The 23,081-nt window shown below is 41.7% G+C and overlaps 1 protein-coding gene across 1 annotated transcript in view; it reads right to left on the reverse strand.

Moving 5' to 3' along the window:
- Window positions 1-23,081, reverse strand: part of LOC108889511 (dedicator of cytokinesis protein 3) — a 48,506-nt gene that overhangs the window by 14,110 nt on the left and 11,315 nt on the right. Inside the window, exons 5-37 of the mRNA XM_018686010.2 lie at window positions 20,747-20,843; window positions 19,028-19,176; window positions 16,678-16,762; window positions 15,250-15,291; window positions 13,236-13,390; window positions 12,970-13,051; window positions 12,815-12,875; window positions 12,566-12,713; window positions 11,410-11,498; window positions 10,072-10,197; window positions 8,319-8,443; window positions 8,044-8,206; window positions 7,788-7,894; window positions 6,624-6,795; window positions 6,436-6,533; window positions 5,974-6,057; window positions 5,772-5,872; window positions 5,592-5,673; window positions 4,957-5,127; window positions 4,056-4,248; window positions 3,826-3,953; window positions 3,424-3,570; window positions 3,202-3,300; window positions 3,000-3,094; window positions 2,733-2,808; window positions 2,484-2,584; window positions 2,341-2,399; window positions 2,056-2,204; window positions 1,841-1,926; window positions 1,700-1,726; window positions 1,493-1,588; window positions 1,337-1,397; window positions 1,148-1,241 (exon numbers count right to left, since the gene is read on the reverse strand). Of these exons, the coding sequence (XP_018541526.1) occupies window positions 1,148-1,241; window positions 1,337-1,397; window positions 1,493-1,588; window positions 1,700-1,726; window positions 1,841-1,926; window positions 2,056-2,204; window positions 2,341-2,399; window positions 2,484-2,584; window positions 2,733-2,808; window positions 3,000-3,094; window positions 3,202-3,300; window positions 3,424-3,570; window positions 3,826-3,953; window positions 4,056-4,248; window positions 4,957-5,127; window positions 5,592-5,673; window positions 5,772-5,872; window positions 5,974-6,057; window positions 6,436-6,533; window positions 6,624-6,795; window positions 7,788-7,894; window positions 8,044-8,206; window positions 8,319-8,443; window positions 10,072-10,197; window positions 11,410-11,498; window positions 12,566-12,713; window positions 12,815-12,875; window positions 12,970-13,051; window positions 13,236-13,390; window positions 15,250-15,291; window positions 16,678-16,762; window positions 19,028-19,176; window positions 20,747-20,843 (3,548 nt within the window). The remainder of the gene's footprint in view (window positions 1-1,147; window positions 1,242-1,336; window positions 1,398-1,492; window positions 1,589-1,699; window positions 1,727-1,840; window positions 1,927-2,055; window positions 2,205-2,340; window positions 2,400-2,483; window positions 2,585-2,732; window positions 2,809-2,999; window positions 3,095-3,201; window positions 3,301-3,423; window positions 3,571-3,825; window positions 3,954-4,055; window positions 4,249-4,956; window positions 5,128-5,591; window positions 5,674-5,771; window positions 5,873-5,973; window positions 6,058-6,435; window positions 6,534-6,623; window positions 6,796-7,787; window positions 7,895-8,043; window positions 8,207-8,318; window positions 8,444-10,071; window positions 10,198-11,409; window positions 11,499-12,565; window positions 12,714-12,814; window positions 12,876-12,969; window positions 13,052-13,235; window positions 13,391-15,249; window positions 15,292-16,677; window positions 16,763-19,027; window positions 19,177-20,746; window positions 20,844-23,081) is intronic.

A 23,081-nucleotide genomic window follows, 5' to 3' on the forward strand; every position in this document is an offset into this window, starting at 1 on the left:
TAAGAGAATTTTTTAGGCAGACAATGATTCACACATTAACCACATGTGCAGTCACAGCCAACTCTGTAGAACACTAAAATCTGATTTAATTATCTTGCCAGCTGCCTGTTGTTTGTTTTACATAAGTGATGAATAAGGTTGCATTCAATTAGTCATATCTGGCCACATTTACATGCACACAATAAAGCACCCACTGCCGTGGAGTAAAGCAAGAACACTTAAGCTATTTACGCAATTACATAAACTGACAGCTTCCCATGATTTCCTGTTTACATGATTCAAAGTGGCATTGTTAAATGTACATCATTAAATGTACTGTAAGTCCCCTCTGAGTGTTGTATAATGAACAGATATGATTTAAATCTCTAAATTACAAGATGCAAATTACAAGCACATATTTATCTCTACCTATTTATGCCTGACATTTAGCCTTTAAACGTCTGGCACATTCACACATATTTTCTGTAACTCTCTCGCTATTCAGATCTGAGCAATGCTGGGGAAGTATGTGAGGTCACCATGCTCCATAGTCATGAAAGCTAACGATAAAGATTTGTCCCACCCTGACAGGAGCAACAAAATTAACTGGAGTATGACAGAGATGCAAATAAAATACAGTCTACACAGTCCTACAGATGCAGTCAGAGCAGATTTCACCTGGCAAAACTTTTCTTGCGCAGTGTGGCAGAAAGCAGGCGGGACAGGGCAATAAGCATAAACTGCAGCAGCTAACCGCACCGTCATTAACCTTGGTCACTGTCTGCTGCTTGTGTTATTTTGCTGTGTAGTCAGAATAAAAACACCCAGTATTTCCTGAGTCAATCCCACACCTCTCTCAGACTGAGTGGACACTGGAGAGCGTGATGATTTTGGCGTGTCAAAGTTCAATCAGACTGAAATCTGCACTAAGCAAAATGGGCGGGTTAATTCACAAAATAAATACATAAAAGAATAAGATTTTTATGGTCTGACCACATCTTTAAGAGACATCTAATCAGCTAAAATGAGTGACATCAGTGCCAGCCCAAAATGTTGCTGAGGTCTGACTTTGTGAGGTTTCACCCAACAAAAACGCCACTTTGCTAGCATAAAGCATCCACCATAAACCATGTTACACCACAAAATAATGACCCAGCATCTCTGTTACCTGTGAAGTCCTCTGCTTGAAGATGGAGGTCACACAGCTTGTGGATGTAACGGATGTACATGTCCTCCTTGTTGACCTCTGACTTGTAGAAGTTCTGGGGTTGAATCAAAAAGGAAAAGAACGGTTAAAATCTTATTCTGTGTGAGGAAATATGTTTCTAAAATCCAGACACACTCATGAGTGTCTCACCATGAGGTTGACAGAACCACCAATTTTCTTGTTCTCCATTTCATCTCCTTTCATACAGTCCCTAAACATGAAAATATATATATTTTTTTCTCATTACTTTGCAATTTTATGACATAAATTTACAGGATTATTATGTTCAACAAAATCTCAGTTTACCTGTAATCCAGTAATCTCTCAACAAGTCTTGTGACTGATGTGACAAATGAGATCCCCGTCTCTCTCCAGGTTTCCTGCTCTATCTTCTCCAGCAGGCTGCACAGAAAATACAGTAAGAGGTTCTTACTAAAGATAAGAAGCAAAAGAAGTAAATAGACATTAATCAAAATGTGTCTTGGCCTTGGCAGTGAAGGCATCACACCTCACCTTGGATAAGGACCAAACAGCTGGGTCCTGGGATATGACAGCCAAACAACACAGAGAAGCATGTTAGAGGGAAATACTATGAGAGCAGTTTTATTCTGAGTATCACTTCACAGGCTCACTAAACACAGGTTTGATGCTTACAAAAGGCTGAAGAGCTCTCTGTGATTATCATCGCCTTTCCCATCTGACACCATGCTGTCCAGCTTATCCATCAGCTCTGCTTCCACCTACACACATGCAAACACATTCAGCCCAAAAGATGGGGTATGTTACAGTGTGTGACAAAAAGCTGTCCGTTTTTATCACAACAACCGCCGCGGCACACAATCTGCATTCCACGAGGAAGTGATAATGACCTGTTTGAAGTTGCCGTTTTTCCTCTGCTCCCAATCCATCATGTCGTGGAAAATTGGGATCATTATGTTTCGAACCTCCATTTGAGGGACGAGGGTGACTCCCAGGAAGGGTCCCATCATTCCTGGGATGAAGTGGGGCTTGTTGTCACCTGAATCGTGGAGAGATTCACAAACACAGAAGCCATTGTTCTCACCGAATGTATAAAGATCTAAAGAGACGCATGTATGAGTGTGTGGGTGGATGGTGGTGGCTGTGGTGTCTGCACATTAAAGATGATGACGCACCTAATTTTTGCCACATGCTGAAGAGCTCATATGCCATCATCACTCTCATATCTCCATACCTACAGAGAAAAGAGTGGACAGAGTTAAATAATTAACTAACCTGGTGCAAGACTGCGCACAATGACTAAAAAGCCATTTCTTACTTGTCAAGGACTTTCTTTCTCTTAGCAGGGCCAAGCGCCTCTAGCTGCAGGCTGGGCTGGTTGATGTACAGTACAGTGAGACTGAAAAAGGAATTCCACACCTGACACACACACACAAACAAAAACAAGAGTAAGTTAATGTTGCCTTTACAAATTAAATCTTGAAAAAGCATAAAATGAACTTGTTTTGCAGTGTGTTTCCTAAACGCCAGCCCCCTCCCGCCCCCACCCCGCTGTTGGGACACATACCTTGAAATCAAAATCGGCCTCTGAGAAGTTCTTGTGCAGCGCCGGAGACAGAAACTGTGTTGTCACTACGATGATGCTGCAGAAAGCAAACATTACACTGTCAGCTTACAAAACGAGGTAGCAGACAAAAATAGATGAAAAAAAAAAAAAATGCAACACAAGCGTCACCTTCAGAGCAGGATTATCTGAAGAGAGGCTGATCTAATGTGTACCCTTACTGTTGCTAGGACAAAGACTGCACAACAGGAATGGGAAAAGCAGACTCACTGACTAGTTAGAAGCCTCATGACGCTCCAGTCTCGGGGGAAGATGGTCAGTTTCATCAGATTGCGAAACACACAGAAGATCTTCAACAGGAACTCCTGCACGAACATATTAACAAAGTTGAAGCAGTCTAGGTATGTAGTAGGCAGGCCACGGCAAAATGCAGTAATCTTTCTCGGCTTTGTGACACAAAGAATTTCCCCACCTTCAGCTCCTCCTTGCTATGAAAGTTGTTCAGTAGATGGTGAAAGTGGATCTCTGTCATTTGTCGAAGCAGAGAGAGAAGACAGGAAACATACTCCCCCTGCACAAGAGAAAATGACAGATATGGACGCACATATTTAGAAAGGTTAATCGACTCAAAATATTCACTAAATTCCACTTGTTTTGATTTCACATCAAAGAAGCGCGTTGAATGGAAGCTTACCGTTATCTCCGCGGTGCACTGGGGACAGCGTTGTCCTCTGGACGTCTCCACTGAGTGAGACTTGCTCATGATGGACAGCAGAGTCTGCAACAACACGTCCAGAAGGCTCTCCACCATCATCTCCACCTCCTCCTGAACTGAAGACTCCTGAGACACAGACAGCAAGTAGAAGGAAACAAAGAAGCACTGAGTCAACAACAGAGATGCAAATATGCTGCTTCATGGAACACTTGAGCTTTTGTGCTAACAAGTTACAGCTGCACTATCATATTCCAATACATTTCAAGAGAAAATGGAAATTTATTATTGTATATACTAATCCATCTTTAGCTTTTTTTGTCATGAAATGGGATTTTCAGTCATATATGTTGAGTATGTTGCATATGGTACAATATACCGCACCATGGAGCTTGTCTTGATTATGGAAAAGATGCTGCCAAGGATCCCAGAACAGATGAGCAGCTCCCTCTGCTGGCGCAGATGCAGGTGGATATGATGCAGAACCACTGGCAGCAAAATACTACGAGACTCTGAGGGAAGAGAGAAAGAAAAAGAAAGGAGAGCCTGAGACTGAGAGGTACTATATGCACACGAGGGCTACAGAGACTGAAAACACGTCGCATTTGTCTCACCAGGGAAGAAGAAGAGGCGGCTCTCAACTGTACGAGCAATGGACTGCAGTTTGACTACATCCATAGACTGGCCAATGTCCACCGTGCTGGGCATGCTCCCTAGGGTGCCCCTGACATATTCGGCTACCTCCTGAACAGTGAACATCTGCAGCAGCTCATCAAAGATATCAGGGAAACTGTTCAACAGTGCTGCCTGGGGGCGGGGGGGGGGCAAAGAACAGAGAGAGGGATTTTGTAGTGTGCATATGCAATGTATAACCTGTTTCAAAGAAAACCACTGTAACATTAGAATCATTGCCTTTTTGTGAGTGACACTTACATGACGCAGAATATCCCCAAATTAAGCCAGCTATTAATATTTCAAAAGGAGCATGACCAAGATCTTAATGTAGGAACACAATTTATCTCTTTATAAAGCCATAATCTCAGTCTCTCCATATTCAGTCTCAAAATAGCCAAATCTGAACTACTCACTGCATATGAGTAACTTAAGAATACATCATCCGGCTGGTTTATGCACAGCCTCTGCTGCATTGTTGAACCAACACAGGGGGGTGCTGTGACTTACTGAGATGGACGAGAGCCCCTGAGCGTGACCACAGAGAGGCATGCAGCTGGTCACACCCCTAAACTGTCCAAGAGCAAGCCAAGGATGGGGCAACAGTGGGGGGGCGTGGGATTGAAGCATCAATCACAGAACGTACAGAATGAAAAGCAAAACAAGTGACAAGAATGAAACGAGAAACACGTTAACAAATAAAATTTAATCAACAAAACATGAATTCAAGCTAAGAGGATGAATAAATGAAAAAAATGATATAAACTAAACAAAGATAAAGTGCACTGCACTGCCAAGCAGGTGACGTACGGCATCAGAGTCATGAGGTATGAGCTATCTGACCTGCGTGAACACCAGGTTCTCTGAGCTGCGGCTGTCCAGGCTCAGGACGAAGCGGATCGACTGGAAGAGCTCTTGGATGCTCGCTCTGAACTGCTCTTCCTCCATCCCACAGGTGGCTCTCGAGTACAGGATACGAGACTGGACAATGAACTTGAACAGGTACTCCAGAGCCTGGCAGGGTTGGCAGGAGGCAGACGGAGACATGCAGTCAGCTAAGGTACACGTCATGTTTTATTATCAGCTCCCTAACAAAGAATAAGAACTGAGCGCTGAATGAGTTTGTGGGGGGAAATCAATACGTAAAAGAAATGTTTCCAATTTTCAGGTCTGGTAACAGAATATCTCTTCACATGATCTCATCACAAAGGAAATTCAAAAACCAGTATGAAATGTTGCACCCCGCACACGTCAATATCTGCAGAGCTTTTTGATAACTTCCTTTCATTAGCTTCTCTCTCAGCAGGGAATTCACTTCCTCAGGCCTCATATGGCATTACATTACTCCTTATCAGCCCCTCTCTTTGACCATTTCCACGTGTCTTACTAATTAATCCCAGTAGAAGGAGCCAGGACAGACTCCTTTTATTCTGCTGCTCTGAAACCGAACCAGAAGGAAAATAGGTGTGATACTTTACCCTCATGGCTTCCTGGATGTGGTCCTGCCGGACAACCTCGGCCGAGCGGTCCATGTACCATTTCAGACATCGAATCAGCTCTCTGCAGACATTATGAGAGTCGGTATCACATTTAACTTTGTCAGTATGTAAAAATTCTAATTTTCATGTTCACTGAAAAGAGCTGAGTAAATGCTGTACTTGTATGCCAAAGCTCCAGCAAAGTGGTTTTGGATGTAGGAGTCCATGACAGGTCTGAAGTGGTAGAAACGGCTATCCCTGAGTAGGTTAATGATGAACACCTGAACACACACATATATAAATATGTTATACCTCTTCCCTCTGCTGAAAGTCACAGTACATTAAATCTATGAGTACAGTTGTGCCTCTTTAAATTTCCTACCAATGACTGGAAAACCAGTGGTCCGTATTTATCAGTGTTGTCATCTAAAAGACAGAAGAGCGTATCCAGGACATCTCGCAAGAACTGTGTGAAAAAAAAAGAAACGGCACTCAGCACAAACATCACATTAAAGCCCTTGTTGTTCACTAAAATAGAAACAAAGGGTAGCCCCTTCATCCAAAAACATAGCAGTAAGTCCTTTTTTAAATTCTGAAATCATAATGTGACTTCTAAAACAGAACAGTCAACATGGAACAATTTAAAGCCATAAAAGCTTAATACTTAATCTGATCAACCGATATATAATAATATCACCTATAATAAATAAAGTCTGAAAATGTCTTTGCATTCTCAGCCTAAATATTGTAAGAGAAGGACTCTAAATATCTTAGATATCATGCAGCTAAGCAGGAGGTAAATGTTCTTTACATCCTTCACATCATCAGATAAACAATCAGTGACCTTCACAATCTCCTCTCCGCTGATCTGACGCAGTCTCCCGAGGATGTCCAACACCCTGTCTGGATGGGCCTTCCAGTTCAGAAGAGCCAAGAGGTCGACTGAAAAGAGGATAAAATCGAATTGAGTTTAATGGACTTGAACAGGAAGTGAATATATACCTAAGAGTAGCATTTAAGGTGTTTGATTACCATTCTGTGTGAGTTTGGTGGAGCAGAGTATCGTGGAGACCCAGAAGGTCTCTTTAGGGCTTCTCTGGAAGGGCAGGTTGGCCGGCAGGTTGGGGCAGCTGTTGAAGTCCTCTTTACAGCAGGGCAGGCTCAGGTACAGACCCTGGTTACTGAAGGTGGCATTTTCATCACACTAGAGGGCAGACACAGGAGTGGTCAGAGAAGATTCATTAAGGCTTGGAGACAGTTAGGAGTTCAGTGAAAGAACGAGAGAATGACACTGCACCAACGTCGTGGAAGAAAGTGTTGGGATTCAAGTCAGTAAGTGGCTTGATTACAGCTGTAGCAGGATGTTTTCATGTTGGTGACTGGCCTGGGAGCACAGAAACATTTCACTGGCTCTGCTCTCTTGTAGCAGTAAAGTAATAAGCGAACTGCAGGAATGTGTTCCTGAGCTGCTACGGATATAAAATATATGATATTATAATGTCATATTTTACAGACTAACAGGCTACAGTGTATTAATTATATATATATTTTAGCATGCTAATAAAACATTATGTTGATAAGAATACATAATGCTAAAATGCTGGAATGTTAGACTGACAGGAATATAATACATAACCAAGAATTTTTCAACGTAATGTAAACATCTTATCCAGGTTTCTGAACTGTGCACAAATGAAATATGCAGAATTCAAACTGATTCATGACAACTCTAACAGATGTGGTCATTTTTGAAATTCAAGATCTAAAAACGAGGTCAAGCTAGAAAAGGCTGACAGTAGCTTTGGGACAAAACACCTGGTTATGGTATTGTTGAATCAGTCGTCCAGGGCTGCTCGAATATCACACAGTGGCTAAAGTTTTTTTGATGATGGAGAGCAGAAAAAACAACATGTGATGAAGCTGACTCCCAGGACGGGACGTTCCACCTCCAAAGAAAACATCCCACCACAGCTAGGCCACCTCTATGAAATTCTCTTTTAATTAAAATGCTAAAGACACACAGGTCGGAGATAAAGACACACCAAAACGTGTCTTTATCTTTGGTCATTTTTATGCCCACTGAACAAAAATTAATCTCTTCATAAAACTAATCTCTGGTTAAAAATTACTACATTATGCATGAAGTTTCTACACTTGCTACAGGGCACCATATATCAAAAGTGTGTGTGCTCATACCTTGTACACATACAGCTCATGGCTCTCATCTGACAGCGTGGTCCCGTCTTCTCTCATCAGGGGAGTGAAGGCAAAACCAAACAGTTTTTTCTCCCCTTTGTCTTTAGCTGAAAGAAAACACGTCATAATATCATGCATCACACTGTACATCCACACTGCACAAACCGCACTCGTACAGCTCTCAGCGTTATTCTATCCGTCCTAATAATCTCATGCACTGAGAGACGACTGCCACTGGGCTGCATTACTGACTCACTAGAGCAGTGTCTGAACTCAAAGCGTAGGTGGGACCCTCTGAAACGATCTATGGGAATGGGCAGCTTGACCATCTCACTCCAGCGAGGGCTGTTGTTGTGGTAAAGGACAAAAGAGCGATATTCGCTGGTGTTGGGCTCCCCGCTGCCCAAACTGATACAGTCCTGAGAAGAAAAGAAACACAGGGGATTAATGTGCGAATGGAGGGGAGGAACATTATTCTCATCATGACTCATACAATAATGATATGGGACACAATACACATATGTGTCATACTTTGAGCGTGTCCCCGTCAGCGTAGAGTACATAGAGTGTGACTTCAATGTTCTTCTGGACGCTCTTGCCGCCCCTCTCAAACTCACCCCGTTCGAGGGTCAGATACAGGTCATTGCGTGTGTCACCTAGGGATGATTACACAGGAAAAACTTTAGTTAAAGGAGAACTCTGCTGATTTCACGGTCCATTGTGAATCCAACAATGTTACAGAAGTGATATGCTAAAGCAGTGTATTACTCTTTCGAGCTGGGCCCACTAGCTACGATGTCATGAGCAAATTCATTGCCCTACAGCGCCAATTTTTACCAACGACGTCTCAGAAATTCCCCGACTATGATTACAAACATGTCTCCTCCCTGGCGATGTTAATAAGTACATGTCCGCCTCTGCTCTACAGATGAACTGCAAGTGGTCAACATAAATTAAAGCAGCTGTGTGGACTAAGATGTGCACCGCACATCGTCGTTCTTGTCAATGAGAGATGACCCCGCGAGTCGTAATACACTGTAGCTCATGACTGCCTCAGCACCTTTTGTGAGGTCAGTATTTAATGGAATAAATATCAGTGGCAACAGTGGAGGTAGATATTGCAGTTATTTATAAAATCAGATTATAGTTATTTATATCCAAGTCATTTCCTTGGGGACAGATGAGTCACAAGGAGTGATATTGGGAGGTATTTCAGGCTAAGAGGAAAGAGCTGGAGAGAACAGGAGAGAACAGGAGAGGAGAGGAGAGGAGAGGAGAGGATCTTACATTCTCAGTAGTCACAAAGCAGAGCAATGTTAGCTGATGAAATATACTGAAATAAACACACACCTCTCCTTTTCTCTCTCTTTGAGTTATCTTTGAAGACCTCTGCTCTTTATAATTTGCACCTGACCTAAATGCCAGTCTCACACAAATGGGGTGTGAAGAGTTTCCAAAATACCAGTGGTGGAAAAAGTATTCGGCTGCTTAACTTAAGTAGAAATAACAATGCAATAAGTTAAGGACAATCTCTTACAGGTTAAAGTCCTCCATTCAAAGTATTAGTTGCAAAATGCATATTAAGTATCAAAGTACACTTTACTGTTGTAGCCTGATAAATCTGAGGGGTCATGAGATGATTAATGAGGCAGGAGAGAAGAGGAAATGTTTGGAGGAGTTTTTGTAAAGTATTGGATAATTTGGGCCTGAAACAGTTATTTAAATGACACCATGTCTGACATTTACAAGGAAAATGTATCTTTGGTAGAGCTGTTATTAACACACAGTCATCTGAAATGTGACAAGAGCCCAAAAGATAAGGCAACTGAGGGCTTTACATGAGACAGAAAGGCATAAGGAAATGTAGATGCAGTTTTTTGTAAAGGGTCACATGCTAAAAGTTTGGGAATTTTATAAGCTTATTCAGTGTTTTTACTGTAAAAAGTACATTTTCCTCTGAAGAAGTATAAAGTAGCATAAAATTGAAATACTACAATGTATACTCAAGCCAAGTAGAAGTGCATGAAAACATGTGCTGTGAAACTAACTAAGCTCTCCTACATCCTTCTGATGCTATTTCCTGCTTCTTTTCTTTAGTCTCCTATCCTCACTTTTCTTACATCCTTCTTTCCCTCTCCCTCACCTCCTTCATCTACATCCTCTGTATCTCTGATCTGCGACCTCCCATGCTTTTTGTTCCTCCAAGCCATCTGGCCTCTGCTCTCCACCTCCTCCCTGAACCTCACTGTCCCCCATTACCACCCACTGCTCTTTGCCTTCTTACCTGGCAGGATGACATCTGGAAAACCCAGTTTGCGTGTGAGCGCCAGGGCCCTGTTGAACACAGCCTGGTTCTCCCGTCTGATCTGCTCCAGCTCACCCCGCAGCAGCTGCAGGGAAATGATGAGGCCTGGGGTGGGGTGGGGGGGCAAGAGGGGGGTGGTGGTTATATGTGTGTGTGTGTGTGTGTGTGTAAATGGGGGTGGGGGGGGCAAATGAAGAGGTGCGGGGTTGTGGGTGGGAAGAGGAATTGAAGGAAAGAAAGCAAAGGGACAAAAATGAAGGGAGATAGGAGAGGGGAGGGACAGAGGGGTATTTAAGGGACATTAGTCAGAATGTGGGGGAGGAGAAGACAGACAAGAGAGTGGATGGAGAGACGTGATCAGAGCCAGGGAGAACAGAGGGAGGGAGGAGAAATGGTGTTGTGGAATTACGCAAAGAAGCAAAGAAAAATATGGGTACGGCACAAATCTAGTGACAGATTTTTGTGAGGCATGAGTCATAATTTAAACTCTGACTTGCTCACAGGGAGAGAATAATGAATTGGGAGAATTCAGCTTTACAGTAAGTCCAATTTTCAGACTTGTATGCAGAAAGATTGTTTAATACCGAAGATATAAGTGACCTGCATTATCTAACCTACTGGCTGAGCTGGTTCATCACCCACAATATGTTTTCTCCTTCAGGTGATTATTATGTGAAGTGATTTTAATTGATTTTGATAAATATCAGGGTATAGTGTATTTACAGAATTTTTATTGTAAACCCATTTACAGATAGAGTAATTAAACAGATATTTCTATTGTTTTTGCTAATCTAGTAAATTAACATAAACATATTTGATTATATAGCAGAAACCAACCACAAAAATGCATCAGGTTTTCTGGTTTCAGCATCTCAAATATGAATATTTGGTGGTTTTCAGCCATCTAGGACAGAAAACATAGAGACCGCATAATCAATCAAGAAAATATTTGGCAGCCCCACTCGCTTTCTTGCTGAGAATTAGATGAGAACATTGGTACCACCCATACATGTCCTGTAAGTGTGAAAATACAGAAGTCAAGAGAAGAAGTTATTGCTCCCAGCCAAGGAATAGTCCCCCTCCATAACCCCCAGTAAAAATCACAGTGTTGTTTTTACGCTAACCAACCAAGATGTAATGTGTTAATTAGTGAGCTTTAGAGATGCTAGAAGGTGGACTTTTTGCCTTTGAACAGAGCCAGGCTTGTTGTTTCCCTGTTTCCAACCTGTTTTATTCTAAGCTAATATAATTGGCTGCTAGCTGCAGCTTCGTACAAAAGGGACAGATATAAGAGTGGTACCAATGCAACATATTTACCATAGTTGGTGCTGGGAGCAGAGTACTTGGTGTTGGACTTGCGGATGATGTTCTCGTGTATCTGGTACCACTCGTTTTCATTGTTACATCTGGAGAGAGAAAACAGGCGGGTGGGGCTGTTAACAACGCACCCATTAGCGGGTCCAGATGGAGGGATCGGGACTCTGTGCATGGGGACTATATGAACAGCATGTGTCCCAGAGCCGATTTCCTCCTGGAGAAAAGGTAGCAGCAGGGGGAGGTGCTATCAAGCAGCACATTAGCCCAAATGCACAGCACACTAAGCAAACCTGACAGCCAGCTCTCTACCAGCCTTTTTCATTACTGTGGGCCCGTAGGCCCCTGGGAGAGGCATGGGGAAATGCACAGACTGGAGCGTTATAGGAGCCGACAGTTTGGAGACAGCTCAGCACTGAATCACTGCTTGCTTTTTAAAAGGGAAGAGCTCTGCGCCTCAGCAGAGAAATCCAATAAAAACGACAGCTTTCTATTCTAGAAATCTTTACTTCACACTGAGCCGGACAGTTATCCTTAAAATACTACACAGGAAAAATGTCATATAACAGCATGACAGAGTGTATGAATGACCTCTGACCCAGAGAGGATGCTGTGGAGGACACTGTAGACACAAGGACACATTCTAGCTGTTGACTGGCAAGAGGAAATGCTGAGCTTGGTGTTATTTTTCTTTGTCCTCTAACTTTGCTCAATTATCTATGTGTCATCTCTCTCGGTCTCTTCCCCTTCTCCTTCTCTGTGTCTCCTTCCTTCACTGGGTCGGCCAGATTACAGGACTGGCTCTCTGTGGCGAAGCCTAACAGAAGCAGCCAGATTCGCAACACGCCAAGTACCCTATCTAAGGCCCAGGGTGAGCAACTATTGATTTTCCAGAGGACACTTCATTATCATTCTGGTCAAAACACGCCAGGCATCAACAGTGAAGCACTAGGTTATCATGCACAACATTTGCAGATCATTTACACACCGTGTAGACACTTTAATTTCCAAAAGCACAGGAGTTGTGCAACTACCAGTCAAGCAATTATATGAACAGATACATAAAAACTGTACACACACTTTTATGAAAATATTTTCACTTTAAAATTTCAGAGGAATTCATTATCCAGAAGAAGAAGAGCTTCAAGTGTGCACTCACGTATAAACTTTGAGCACAAAGTCCTTCTCCTCTTTGAGGTCAGTGATGGTGTGGAAAACGTCACTCATGGCAAGAACAGCGCAGCCATAAGGTCGCCTGTACTGCACATGAGGGGGGCCTTTCTTTGAGTCATTCAGCAGCATACGGCCTAGACACAAAAAAGTAGGATGAGACACATAGAAGAAAACACTGATTGTTTTAAAAACAACACAAAGAATCTGTTTTTGGACACCATGCTCATTTATTTACCAGTTCTTATGACATGTGCAACGATGTACAGATCTCTCTTCAAGTCTTTACTGCTCAGGTCCTGAAGAGAAATGAGATGCAAAATGTCAGTACACTGGTGTAACAGTTGAAATATATAATATTTGTATTTATGGGTAAAAGGGAAGAGATGTTACCGTGAAGAGAGCACACAGGCGATCAACTTTCTCAGGATTCTTTGGTCCTCCATTTTTGTTCAGTTTCACCATGAACTTCTCACTGCAAAGGAAGCCAGTTCACAGTTTCAAAGTGTCTGTCAACCACAGAATTCCTCAATCAATCTGCTGAACAGAGAGTGTGTAGACGTGTGTGTGTGTGGGTGGGTGTGTGTTTGCCTGCCCTTGCGTTCATACAACATTGCATCGCAGGGCCCTTATGTGTTTGCAGAGATCCCTCCCCGTACCTGATCTGTTTGGCCTCACGAGTGTCGTACAGAGAGAAGAAGACATCTGCATCCTCACTGATGCTGTTGTAAGTAAAGCTCTTCAGATTGATGAAGAGGTGGTGCGACACGGGGACACGGCAACCGTCACCATGGCGCTGTCTCAGGCTGTCACCCTGGGAACGAAGAAGAAAGTGACCGCTAACAAGACGGGTCCTTACTGCAGGCGAGGCCAAGTACCTGCCATTCTGTATATAGATAAGCTTATTTAACAGATCAATGGCAGCAATGCAAGAGGTGAAAAATTCACTGATATATGCTCTATGGTGTATTTCATTCAATCACAAGCACAGACAATTTACAGTAGACTGAGTAGACATACAGGGTGTCATCAAAATAAAGAAGTGATGAATGAATGATGGAAAACTGCGGCTCTGGTGGTGTGTGGTTAGGGACTGCAGGGAAGGTGCATTCAGTGATGAAAATTACTGTATTCATATGATGTAAAGAAGTCTTCTAGGCTCCCTATTAAACATGACATGACATTTTGGGATATAAACTTAATAGTTTTCTCAATGCAGTGACTTAGAATTTGCAGTTGCAAGCATGAATTAGCATCTAGGCCTTAGGAGATCTCTAATAAAGGCTACAATGACAACTTAGCCCTGTTTGCTTTTCTGGTGGTGGTTGGATGAGAAATCTGATACCACAGCTGTCTGTTAAATATGAAGGTAGTGCTAGCAGCTGGTTAGCTTAATGCAGCATAAAGACTGGAAGCATGGGAAAAGCCTAGCCTGGCTCTATTTGAAGGTAATAAAATCCACCTACTAGCACATCCAAAACTCACTAATTAACATGTTGTATCATGTTTGTTTGATCTGCATACAGCCCAATGTATGCAACATATTTTACAGGAAGTTAATTAGTGAGTTTTAGACTTACTTGTAGGCAGATTTTTAGTGCCAGGCTAGCTTTCCAGTCTTTATGTTAAGATAAGCTGACCAGCTGCTGGCTGCAGCTTCACATTTACTGTACAGACATGTACAGCAAGAAAGTGTCTCAAAATGTCTAACTATTTCTTTAAGGCAGAGGTTAGCAGTTAAGTTCAATAATAGGCCATGTTTTTCAGCACAGGCCTGCACAGAAACACAGGCATGTATGTTTGTAATATATATTTTTTTGACATAATTTAATTGATTTATAAAACAGTGGGTTTTCTTTTTTGTATCTGAGGACAGATAGGTTTATGTGTTCATTATTATTGTGCTATTACGTTATTTATTTATCAGAAGAAGACTTATAAACATTAATATATATCATTTGTGTTGCAAAATGAAACAACAAATATGCCACTGATTTCTATCTGTAAAAAGTACATCTGCAAACATTCATATCTACTGATTATTTCTGAAAAATTATTTTGATAACTGAGTTTTGATTACTATTGAAATTAAATCTTTAGTTTTCATCATGGAACCAAATATTTTTTGTCAAAGGGCCAGATTTGGCCCATGAGCTGCTATTTGCCTGCCACTGCTTACAGCCTTGTCTCAGTAACTATAATCTCAATGTAGCCTTTATCTGAGAACTACTAGGCTCTAGATGCAAAACTATGCCAGAAACATACACATTAAAAATACTGCATCCTTTAATGGAGTCTCAATGCAAGAGATCTTCAAGCTGCTAAAACAAATGAAATTTTGTTTGACACTTCTATCCAAAGTGCACTACTGTACCATTTGTGTATACATTAGGGCATATGTGGTCCCAGTGGGAATTAACACTCACACCCTGATAGTGTTGGTGTGAGGTCCTTATGGAGCATGGCAGCGACACGTTGTAATTTAAATTTAATATCTGGGGATTTTAAGCTTATGCGCTCTGAGTGCAACTAGAGAAATCCCTGGATCCTGATTTCAGGACACTGATTTGGTGCAGTGTTTGGAAAATAAATATAAAATGTGAGTTTAAGAGACAGGCGCAGCATGGAAGGTTCTGATGATTTCATAAACAAACAGCTTTGAAAAGACTGTACCTGATTTGTGCTTTGCTGACCACAGTGTCTGCTGGATACGTGCTAAAAAAGAGTGAAGTTCAAAGGAAAGATGTCAGATCAGTCGGCCCATTCTTTAGTCCTCCCACACAGCATTGAACTTATTTACCTTATAGCAGCTTCAGACACACACTACCTGAGCGGTGCCTCTGTCGAATGCTTCAAATCTGACAAAAAACATTTCACCTACGTGTGTTGCTAGAGTGGCTATACTACTGTTCCTGCAGCGCTAAAAGAAGCCCACATGAGGCAAAACGTGAGCATGTGGGAGAAGAGAGGACAAAGCCAGTATCGCCCACACACACCCTCTCCGCTCAGCAGCCTAAAAGAACTCCTCTACTCCCCTACCTGAAGAGGTGCCAAGGCCTTATGCCCTGCCAAAAACAAGCTCACTTTCATCAACAGAGTCAGGAGGCTTTTGGCAAGGAGGAGCTACGCTGTTGTTTCAGGACAGAGCATTTAGTGCACAAACATTCTGTGTGCAAAGCTGAGAAACATGGCAATGGGATAATGGGAGGCTGCGGGGCATTTGGAAAGTGTTCTGATCAGCACATGGAGCTTCAACTACTAACCAGGAAGGATCCCCCTCCTAGATATCTGTCTCCAGCAGTATTACATTAGATTTCATAACATCTGTGCTGTAATCGCATATTTCTATATTTGGATCTGCTTCAGAAAGTCTTGTCTCTCTCTCTCTCTCTCTCTCTCTCTCTCTCTCTCTCTCTCTCTCTCTCTCTCTAGGTTTGGAAGGCCCACATCGCTACAGCCAAAATACATTTGAGACATTATTTATTTATGAAAATGTATCTCTAGTCTGGTTGGTGGGTTTAAAGCAACCAAGACTAAAATATTTAATTTATTTAAAAACAAAACAAAACAAAAAAAACAATAAAAGATTCATTTGTATGTTTTTTTCCCCATCGCCTCACCTAACCCTGTCACTCTGCATTATGTCTGCGTTGCCGGCTAGCAATCACGCTTGTGAGAGTCACGTGGATGCAAGAGAAGGGACACACTCAATATGGCAGTAAGATAAGCATAAAGAACAGGTCACATGAGGCAGTTCCAACAGCTGAATCGTGCTCTCTCTCTTGTGAGTCACCTTCTTATGGATGATTTGATAATCGGTACATTCACACATCCCTACACATCCAACAACACATTCTTATACGCAAAACCAGGCTGTGCAATAAAAAAAAGATACGCAGTGGGTAAAAAAAACTCACAGTGTGTAAAAACAGCATCACTTGAGTCACTGCTACAGATATAGGGTTTGCATGGTACAGGGATATACGTATGTAATTGCATTTTTATCATCCAAAGAACACACATTCACTTATTAATATAATCTTTGAAATCATGAACTTTGTACAGCATGCACTGGTTCAAAAATAATACCACCCAACCTACCAGTTTGTATAGCTCCGACACACTGATCTGCTCTGGATCCACCATTTCAAACTCTTTTCTGGGAACAAGGTCTAAGCCAAGGTGCCTAGTGAAAGAGGGATCGGGGGTGTATGACGGAGAAGACAAAAGTGTTGAAGAAAGAAATTAGAGCCTTTAGGTTCTGAGTCAAACAATGTCACATTACAACTTTCTGGGAAGGTTTATCAAATGTTGAGCTCTGCACATACAATCTTGGTGTTCTTTCTCACCTGGGTTTTATTTTTAGTCTCATTCAACTATGTATTGTATCTGAAATTTTTCTTTCTTTATAAACATGCCTTATTACATTTACTTAAGCACTGTACTTTGGAATAATTCTTTACTATTTATGTTACATGCCTCTTTATACTTCATACCAGTACATTTCAGAGCAAAATATTGGACTTTTTACTCCACTACAATCATCTGATATCTGTCTGGGGGGGCTGGAGTCAGTCCCAGCTGACACTGGGCAAGAGACAAGTCACACCTCCGCCAGTCTATGAGAAGGGCTGGCGCGTAGAGACAAACAACCATTCACGCTCGCATTCACACCTACAAGCAATTTAGAGTCGCCAGTTAATCTAACCTGCATGTCTTTGGACTGTGGAGGGAAACCAGAGTATTCTGACAAAATGGGAAGAACATGCAAACTCCACACAGAAAGGCTGTGGCTGGCAGGTTTGAACCTGAAACTCTTCTTGTTGTGAGGCAATAGTGCTAAACACTGCACCACCATGACGCCCCCAACTCTCATGTCTGTATGGTAAATTATGAAGCCAGAGTAAGCAGCTTGTTAGCTTAGCATAGCACAAAGACTAGAAACAGGAGGAAACAGCTAGCCTGACTCTGTCTAAAAGATCCACAAATCCACCTACCAGCTCCTCTAAAGCTCACTGATAAACACACTATATTTTGTTTAATTAATACTTACAAAACCCAAAGTGTAAAAACAACAATTGGCTGCATTACTGGGGGGGTTACAATTATGGTAAGTCTGTGCTAGTTGCATGGCAAGATGTCAAACTTTTGCTTTAAGATTTTACAAACAAAACACATGATCACATCATCCAACATTATGATTTCTTACAGATTCAGTAACTGCCCAGCAGTGTTTAAAGTTGTTAAACATAGCTCCACCTGAACAAGCTACAACATTAAAAAGCTACTTATTTATTAACATATCACCTCTGTAAATACATGTGACATACAGTATATAAATGTACAATCTCTCTCTCTCTCTCTCACACACACACACACACACAGAATGCAAAACAATTAGTTTCCAGATAAATATAATAATGTGCAGTATTTCCCTCAGAAATGTAGAGAAGTAAAAATATAATGTAACAGAAATGGAAATACGCAAGAAAAGTGCCTTTACTTAACCAGTTTAACTTATATTTATATTGTATAAACTGTATTCTGTATCAGTTTGCTGCGAGCTATGGTTTGTGCTGCCAGTGACACTGAATGAAATATTCAGACAGACAACTCAATTTTTCATGACTACATCATCACATCCGATGAACAATTTTAGATTTGTCTTGTGCATCATTTGATTATAAGTCCTTTGTAAGTCATATTTGGCATCTTTGGACACACTGAAGTAGTACAGTGCACTGAGGATTTATAGGTTTGGCTACTTTGGCTACTTGTACTACTGACTCATGCCGTGCTGTTGTAAACCATACCGTGACCCTTAAACAAAATTGTGCAGCCTCAAATCATGGTGTACTATCAGTGCTGCGGTGACCATGAAATCAAATCACTACAGCTTTCAGGTCAGTGTGCACCACAGAGCACTGACATGCAACTTTTTTTTTTTTTAACATTAAAACACATCAATCAAACATGACACACACTAATGTTGACCAGTCCAGTGATACAGTTCAAAGTGATTATGTGTGTACTTTTATGTGCAATTGTGCAGTGAATCTTATATTTAACTGACAGATGGCCCCTCCACATAAAGCTTCTCCTCAGCCGAGCTGGAGCCCTCACATCTTTATCTCTGTTATGGATGCCTGTCACTGCTCAGTTGGATGGAGTTTGAAACTGGCAACAGTAAGAATATGGCTTTACAGTTCCTCCAGGGGGATGTGCATTGACTTTAAGCCGCTTGAAATTCACTCATCTGCTAAACGACCATAAAATTACATCATAGAGGATGTTATTATGCACCCACTCACTCGGTATTGTAGATCTCCCCAGTGCCAAGGAAATATTGTATTCTTTGGAGGCCAACAGTTAAAAACAACTGTTTGTTGCAGAGCATGCCTTCAATCCCCCACTCTCTCGATACAGTGCATTCAGTAGTAGAGTTACTCACTCGTTGCCCCAGTCAAGCCGTACAGTGATGTGCCGCTTGATCTCACGAGTCTGGTCCTGGGCGAGATGACCCTGGATCAGCTGCCGGCGCAGGTCGATGAGCTCGTTCATCACATGACGGAGCTTATGGAATAGATCCACCTTGTGTTTCTGTTGAGGTAGCCAAAAAAGACTTAAATGAGATATGTGATTGTGTGATGTTGTGATGTCCTTCTACTGCAGCACACATGTAAAGACTATTAATGAAATTCATCCTCATACTATTGTCTTTACATACAACTACAAAGCTAAACACTGAGAAAAAAATAAAAAAGTATCTACATCGAAGAATTTGGTGATTTATTTTGATTTTGATCACACGCTAACCTCTCCTGCCAGCCTGTGTGGGTAGCAGAACAATATCATTGCCACTGAGATTTAAGCCCATTGGTTTTGTTAATGAAACACAGAAAATAAATAAATAAATATCCCTTGCAAGTCCGCTTTGACCTCCTCACAGTAATGAATTTCATCACCATTTCTCACGGACCAAGGACAACACTTTTAATTCAGGCATTCTCTGTTCTCCCTAATGGTAGGACAAGCCCACATTACCACTCAGGTTTGTTTACATAAATGGAAAGATTAAGCGCCGCCACAATGCCCATGTAAATTTAATGAGGATAAACACTACATGTTCTCAAAGGCTGGCTGCTGCTGGAAAACAAAGATTTTTGTCAGGGTTGATGAGCCCTTTCGGACGACTATTCTGCGGGGCTAATTACGTACATTATAACAGATACACAGTTATGCTTAGGCCATTGCTCCCTGAAGTGATACCATGAATTCTAATTGGCCACAATAAGGTGAAATGTATCAACATCTAGCCAATGCTGAATCCTATTATTATGGATGCAACTGTGGCAACATGGCCCATATCACTCAGGGGGTGAGCACCAAAACAAGCACTGTTAAATCAGCGCTTCATATTAGTTGAGCTTCAGAGGAAGTTACATCACCACACCAGTGCCTGGGGCTCCGTAGTTGCTCAGAGCATGAGCAGTCCTCAGTGAGAGGTTATGTAAAAACTTGCTGCCAGCTCTGCAACGTATCCACTCAGCTCCAAACTCAAAGCTCTACCAACCACTTCTGCCTGCCCCCTCGACACTTAGCAGGATTAAGGACGCTTTAGGTTTCCAGTAATCACTTTTGCCCAGCGAGTAAAGGCTGACTGAAGGTGGTGGATCTTAAGATGATGCAGAATCTAAGAGAGGCAGGCCAAGATCAATCAATGGCTGCATGACACAGCATGAAATTGCATATGACAGGTCTGTAGGCCATTATCTGCGTCCAACCAACATTTCTGTTCCTACATAGATAGTATATGAAAATCCAGGGTGACAGTCAGAACGACATGGGCTATGGGGAAATATCTAAAGGAGCTGTCACTGTATATTGGGGCTATATCTCAGGCTATTCACCACTCTTGCTGGCAGACTTGGTTATACCAGGTGTTGAATTAGGTGTAGCAAAGAAAAGCATACTGGAAAAGCATAGTCCATCAAATACCCTTAGGAGGATGCAAATGAAACATGGACGATGGATGTAATTTTGTTTTGCACAAGCTGTTTCTCTTCCAGCTCCCTTGGAAATCTTGGTAATGTTAGAAACATTCTCACATTTATTGCTTTGTGTTTTGTTGTGATCTGAGTGAGATGTTCTGTAATATAGTGTTACTGACCACATAGAGCTGCTTCCACAAGACACCCCATTCCTGCAGTGTGGAGGTGGTCTCTGTGATTATAGGGTCCTCGAGGGGCACCACCGTCTCACACAGCCTGCGGCAAAAAGAAAAAAAAACATGCATGAATATTAGACCATAGACCATTTAAAATTCAGCATTTAAATTAAAATGGGTAAAAGAAAGTCCAAGTACCAAGCGAAGTCCAAGTATGACAATATTTAGATGCTGTATATTTTAACACATGCACAATAGGGTCACAATCTATGATGAGCTGTGACAGAAACTGTGAACTTTAAAATATGCAGCATCTAAATACTGCCAGGTACTTGCCTTTCTTTCACCGGTTTGAAAGACAAGAGCAATACAGTAAAATCCATGTAACAGCACCCCCTGTGGTCATGCTATATGGTGGTCACAGAGTATGGTGTAACACCACTAGTTAGCTGTTTGGTAGCTTGGCTGTGGGTGTGGGAATGTGGTTAGCTGCCAGCCAAAGGGGAGAAATGCACCTCCTGTTAACTCCAAAATTGTCTGACATGTTGTGCCTTCTTTGCTGACTTGCTAATGTTACCCTCTGGTAACATGACATTCAGGAACCACCTGGTTTAGTTCACAGTTGCAGGGTGAGAGATGATTTTTACATTAGCCACTGATGGTCAGTAAATAGCTTCAAACCACAGGCTAGCCAAGTAAATTGCCCAATACTGACAAATACACAAATGTACACAACCACACACATGCATGCCACTGCTTTAAGACAGCTTTCTAAGGATTTAACAGCTGTGAAATGACAAAGAGGTTATATCATGAAGAGAAATGATATTTTCCCTGGCTGCAATAGAAAACCGGGGTGGAGCTCTCTAGTAAAAACCTCAACACACATCCCTACTTTGTGACCACATTCATAGGGAAACATTAAACCAAAGGTTAGATCTCATGTGACACTTTGCACTTTGCTCACTAAGCTCTGACCTATGCTGCAAAGAATGAACTTTGAAACTGTATCATTGTTTTTGCAACAAGGGAAACATCTCCATTACACAATGAATGAGGGTGATTGTCTGTGGTGAGGGATGCTTTGGGAGAACTACAGAGTTGCAGTAGGTGTGTCACCTCATTAACTCCATGAGACAGCAAAGCAGATTTCCCAAAGTGCAACTCCCGGAGCGAGGAAGTATAATAATGTCAATTTCCAAGTCTGCACTTTTAATTGTTTGAGTGCAAACGAGAGTCCTCCTGCTATGTGGTAACTCAACTGGAGGGTGGTGATATAACAGCAAACTCCCAGTCCACGCTGAGCCACAGATCCCAGCCGGCAGATTTAACATCCATGAGCTCAGGCTGATAAAGAGCTCTGCTGCCTGTCTTTGTCTTCGTCTTTATTCTCGCTTCTACAGCCATGGATGGTTATTGTGACAGGAACTGTAGATGACCGCTGTGTGTGCGTTTTTGTTGTGTGTGTGTGCCTGCGCATGTCAGCAGCTGTCAGGTGGCAATTCTCTTGAAGATTAGATCGTCGCAAATCAGTGGTGAGGTGAAATTAGATGACAAAGGAGGGAGGGATACACATGCCCTGACATTGATCAGTTGATTAATCTGTATCACACTCTCTATTTTATGAATGAAGGAGAGCTCCCAACCAGTATAGAATACACTGAATTGTTTTTATTGTCATAGCTCATATCATCCACCAGTATGTGTCAGTGAAGTTCTGGTAGTGATGGATCTGTGGAGACAAACCACTGCTGATGCACAGTGTTTGAACTGCACTCCCTTTCAACATAAAATACTTTGTGCTGCAATAAATTTAACTGGCTGTTTTTACCACATATGTCAGTAAGAATAAACACTAAAGTCAATGAGACAGATAATGTAATGTTTCATTTATATATGCACAAGCTATTCCCTCACTCTAATCTAAGTGTGGCTGTTAGGTTTAATTATCGCTGGTCCTTAGGGTGGGTAAAATGTATAAAATCTCCTTTCATGGTAAATTATGTAGTTTTACAATACGATTTCAATACATACATATAATTAATTTTGTGGTAATTCAGTTGAGGATGTGTTTATAGACAATAACAAATGGGAGTTACTGTTAATTAATTAGAATTAAATACCTGACAAATCAAGATACTTCTTCACATTGATGCAAAATGTTTATGCAACAATTTGACCTCATAATAACACCTTCAAAATCATTTTGATGGTACACAGATTTGTAAATGGGAGGATGGCGTCACTCGGCTTCCTGAACACCTGCACAATGCAACTTGGTCTGAGCAGCTACAATCCCCTGCAAGAAGTGTGTAACACTTTATGACACTACAACACA

The sequence above is a fragment of the Lates calcarifer genome, linkage group LG6 (genome assembly GCF_001640805.2).
Source record: "Lates calcarifer isolate ASB-BC8 linkage group LG6, TLL_Latcal_v3, whole genome shotgun sequence".
Lineage (NCBI taxonomy): Eukaryota > Metazoa > Chordata > Actinopteri > Centropomidae > Lates > Lates calcarifer.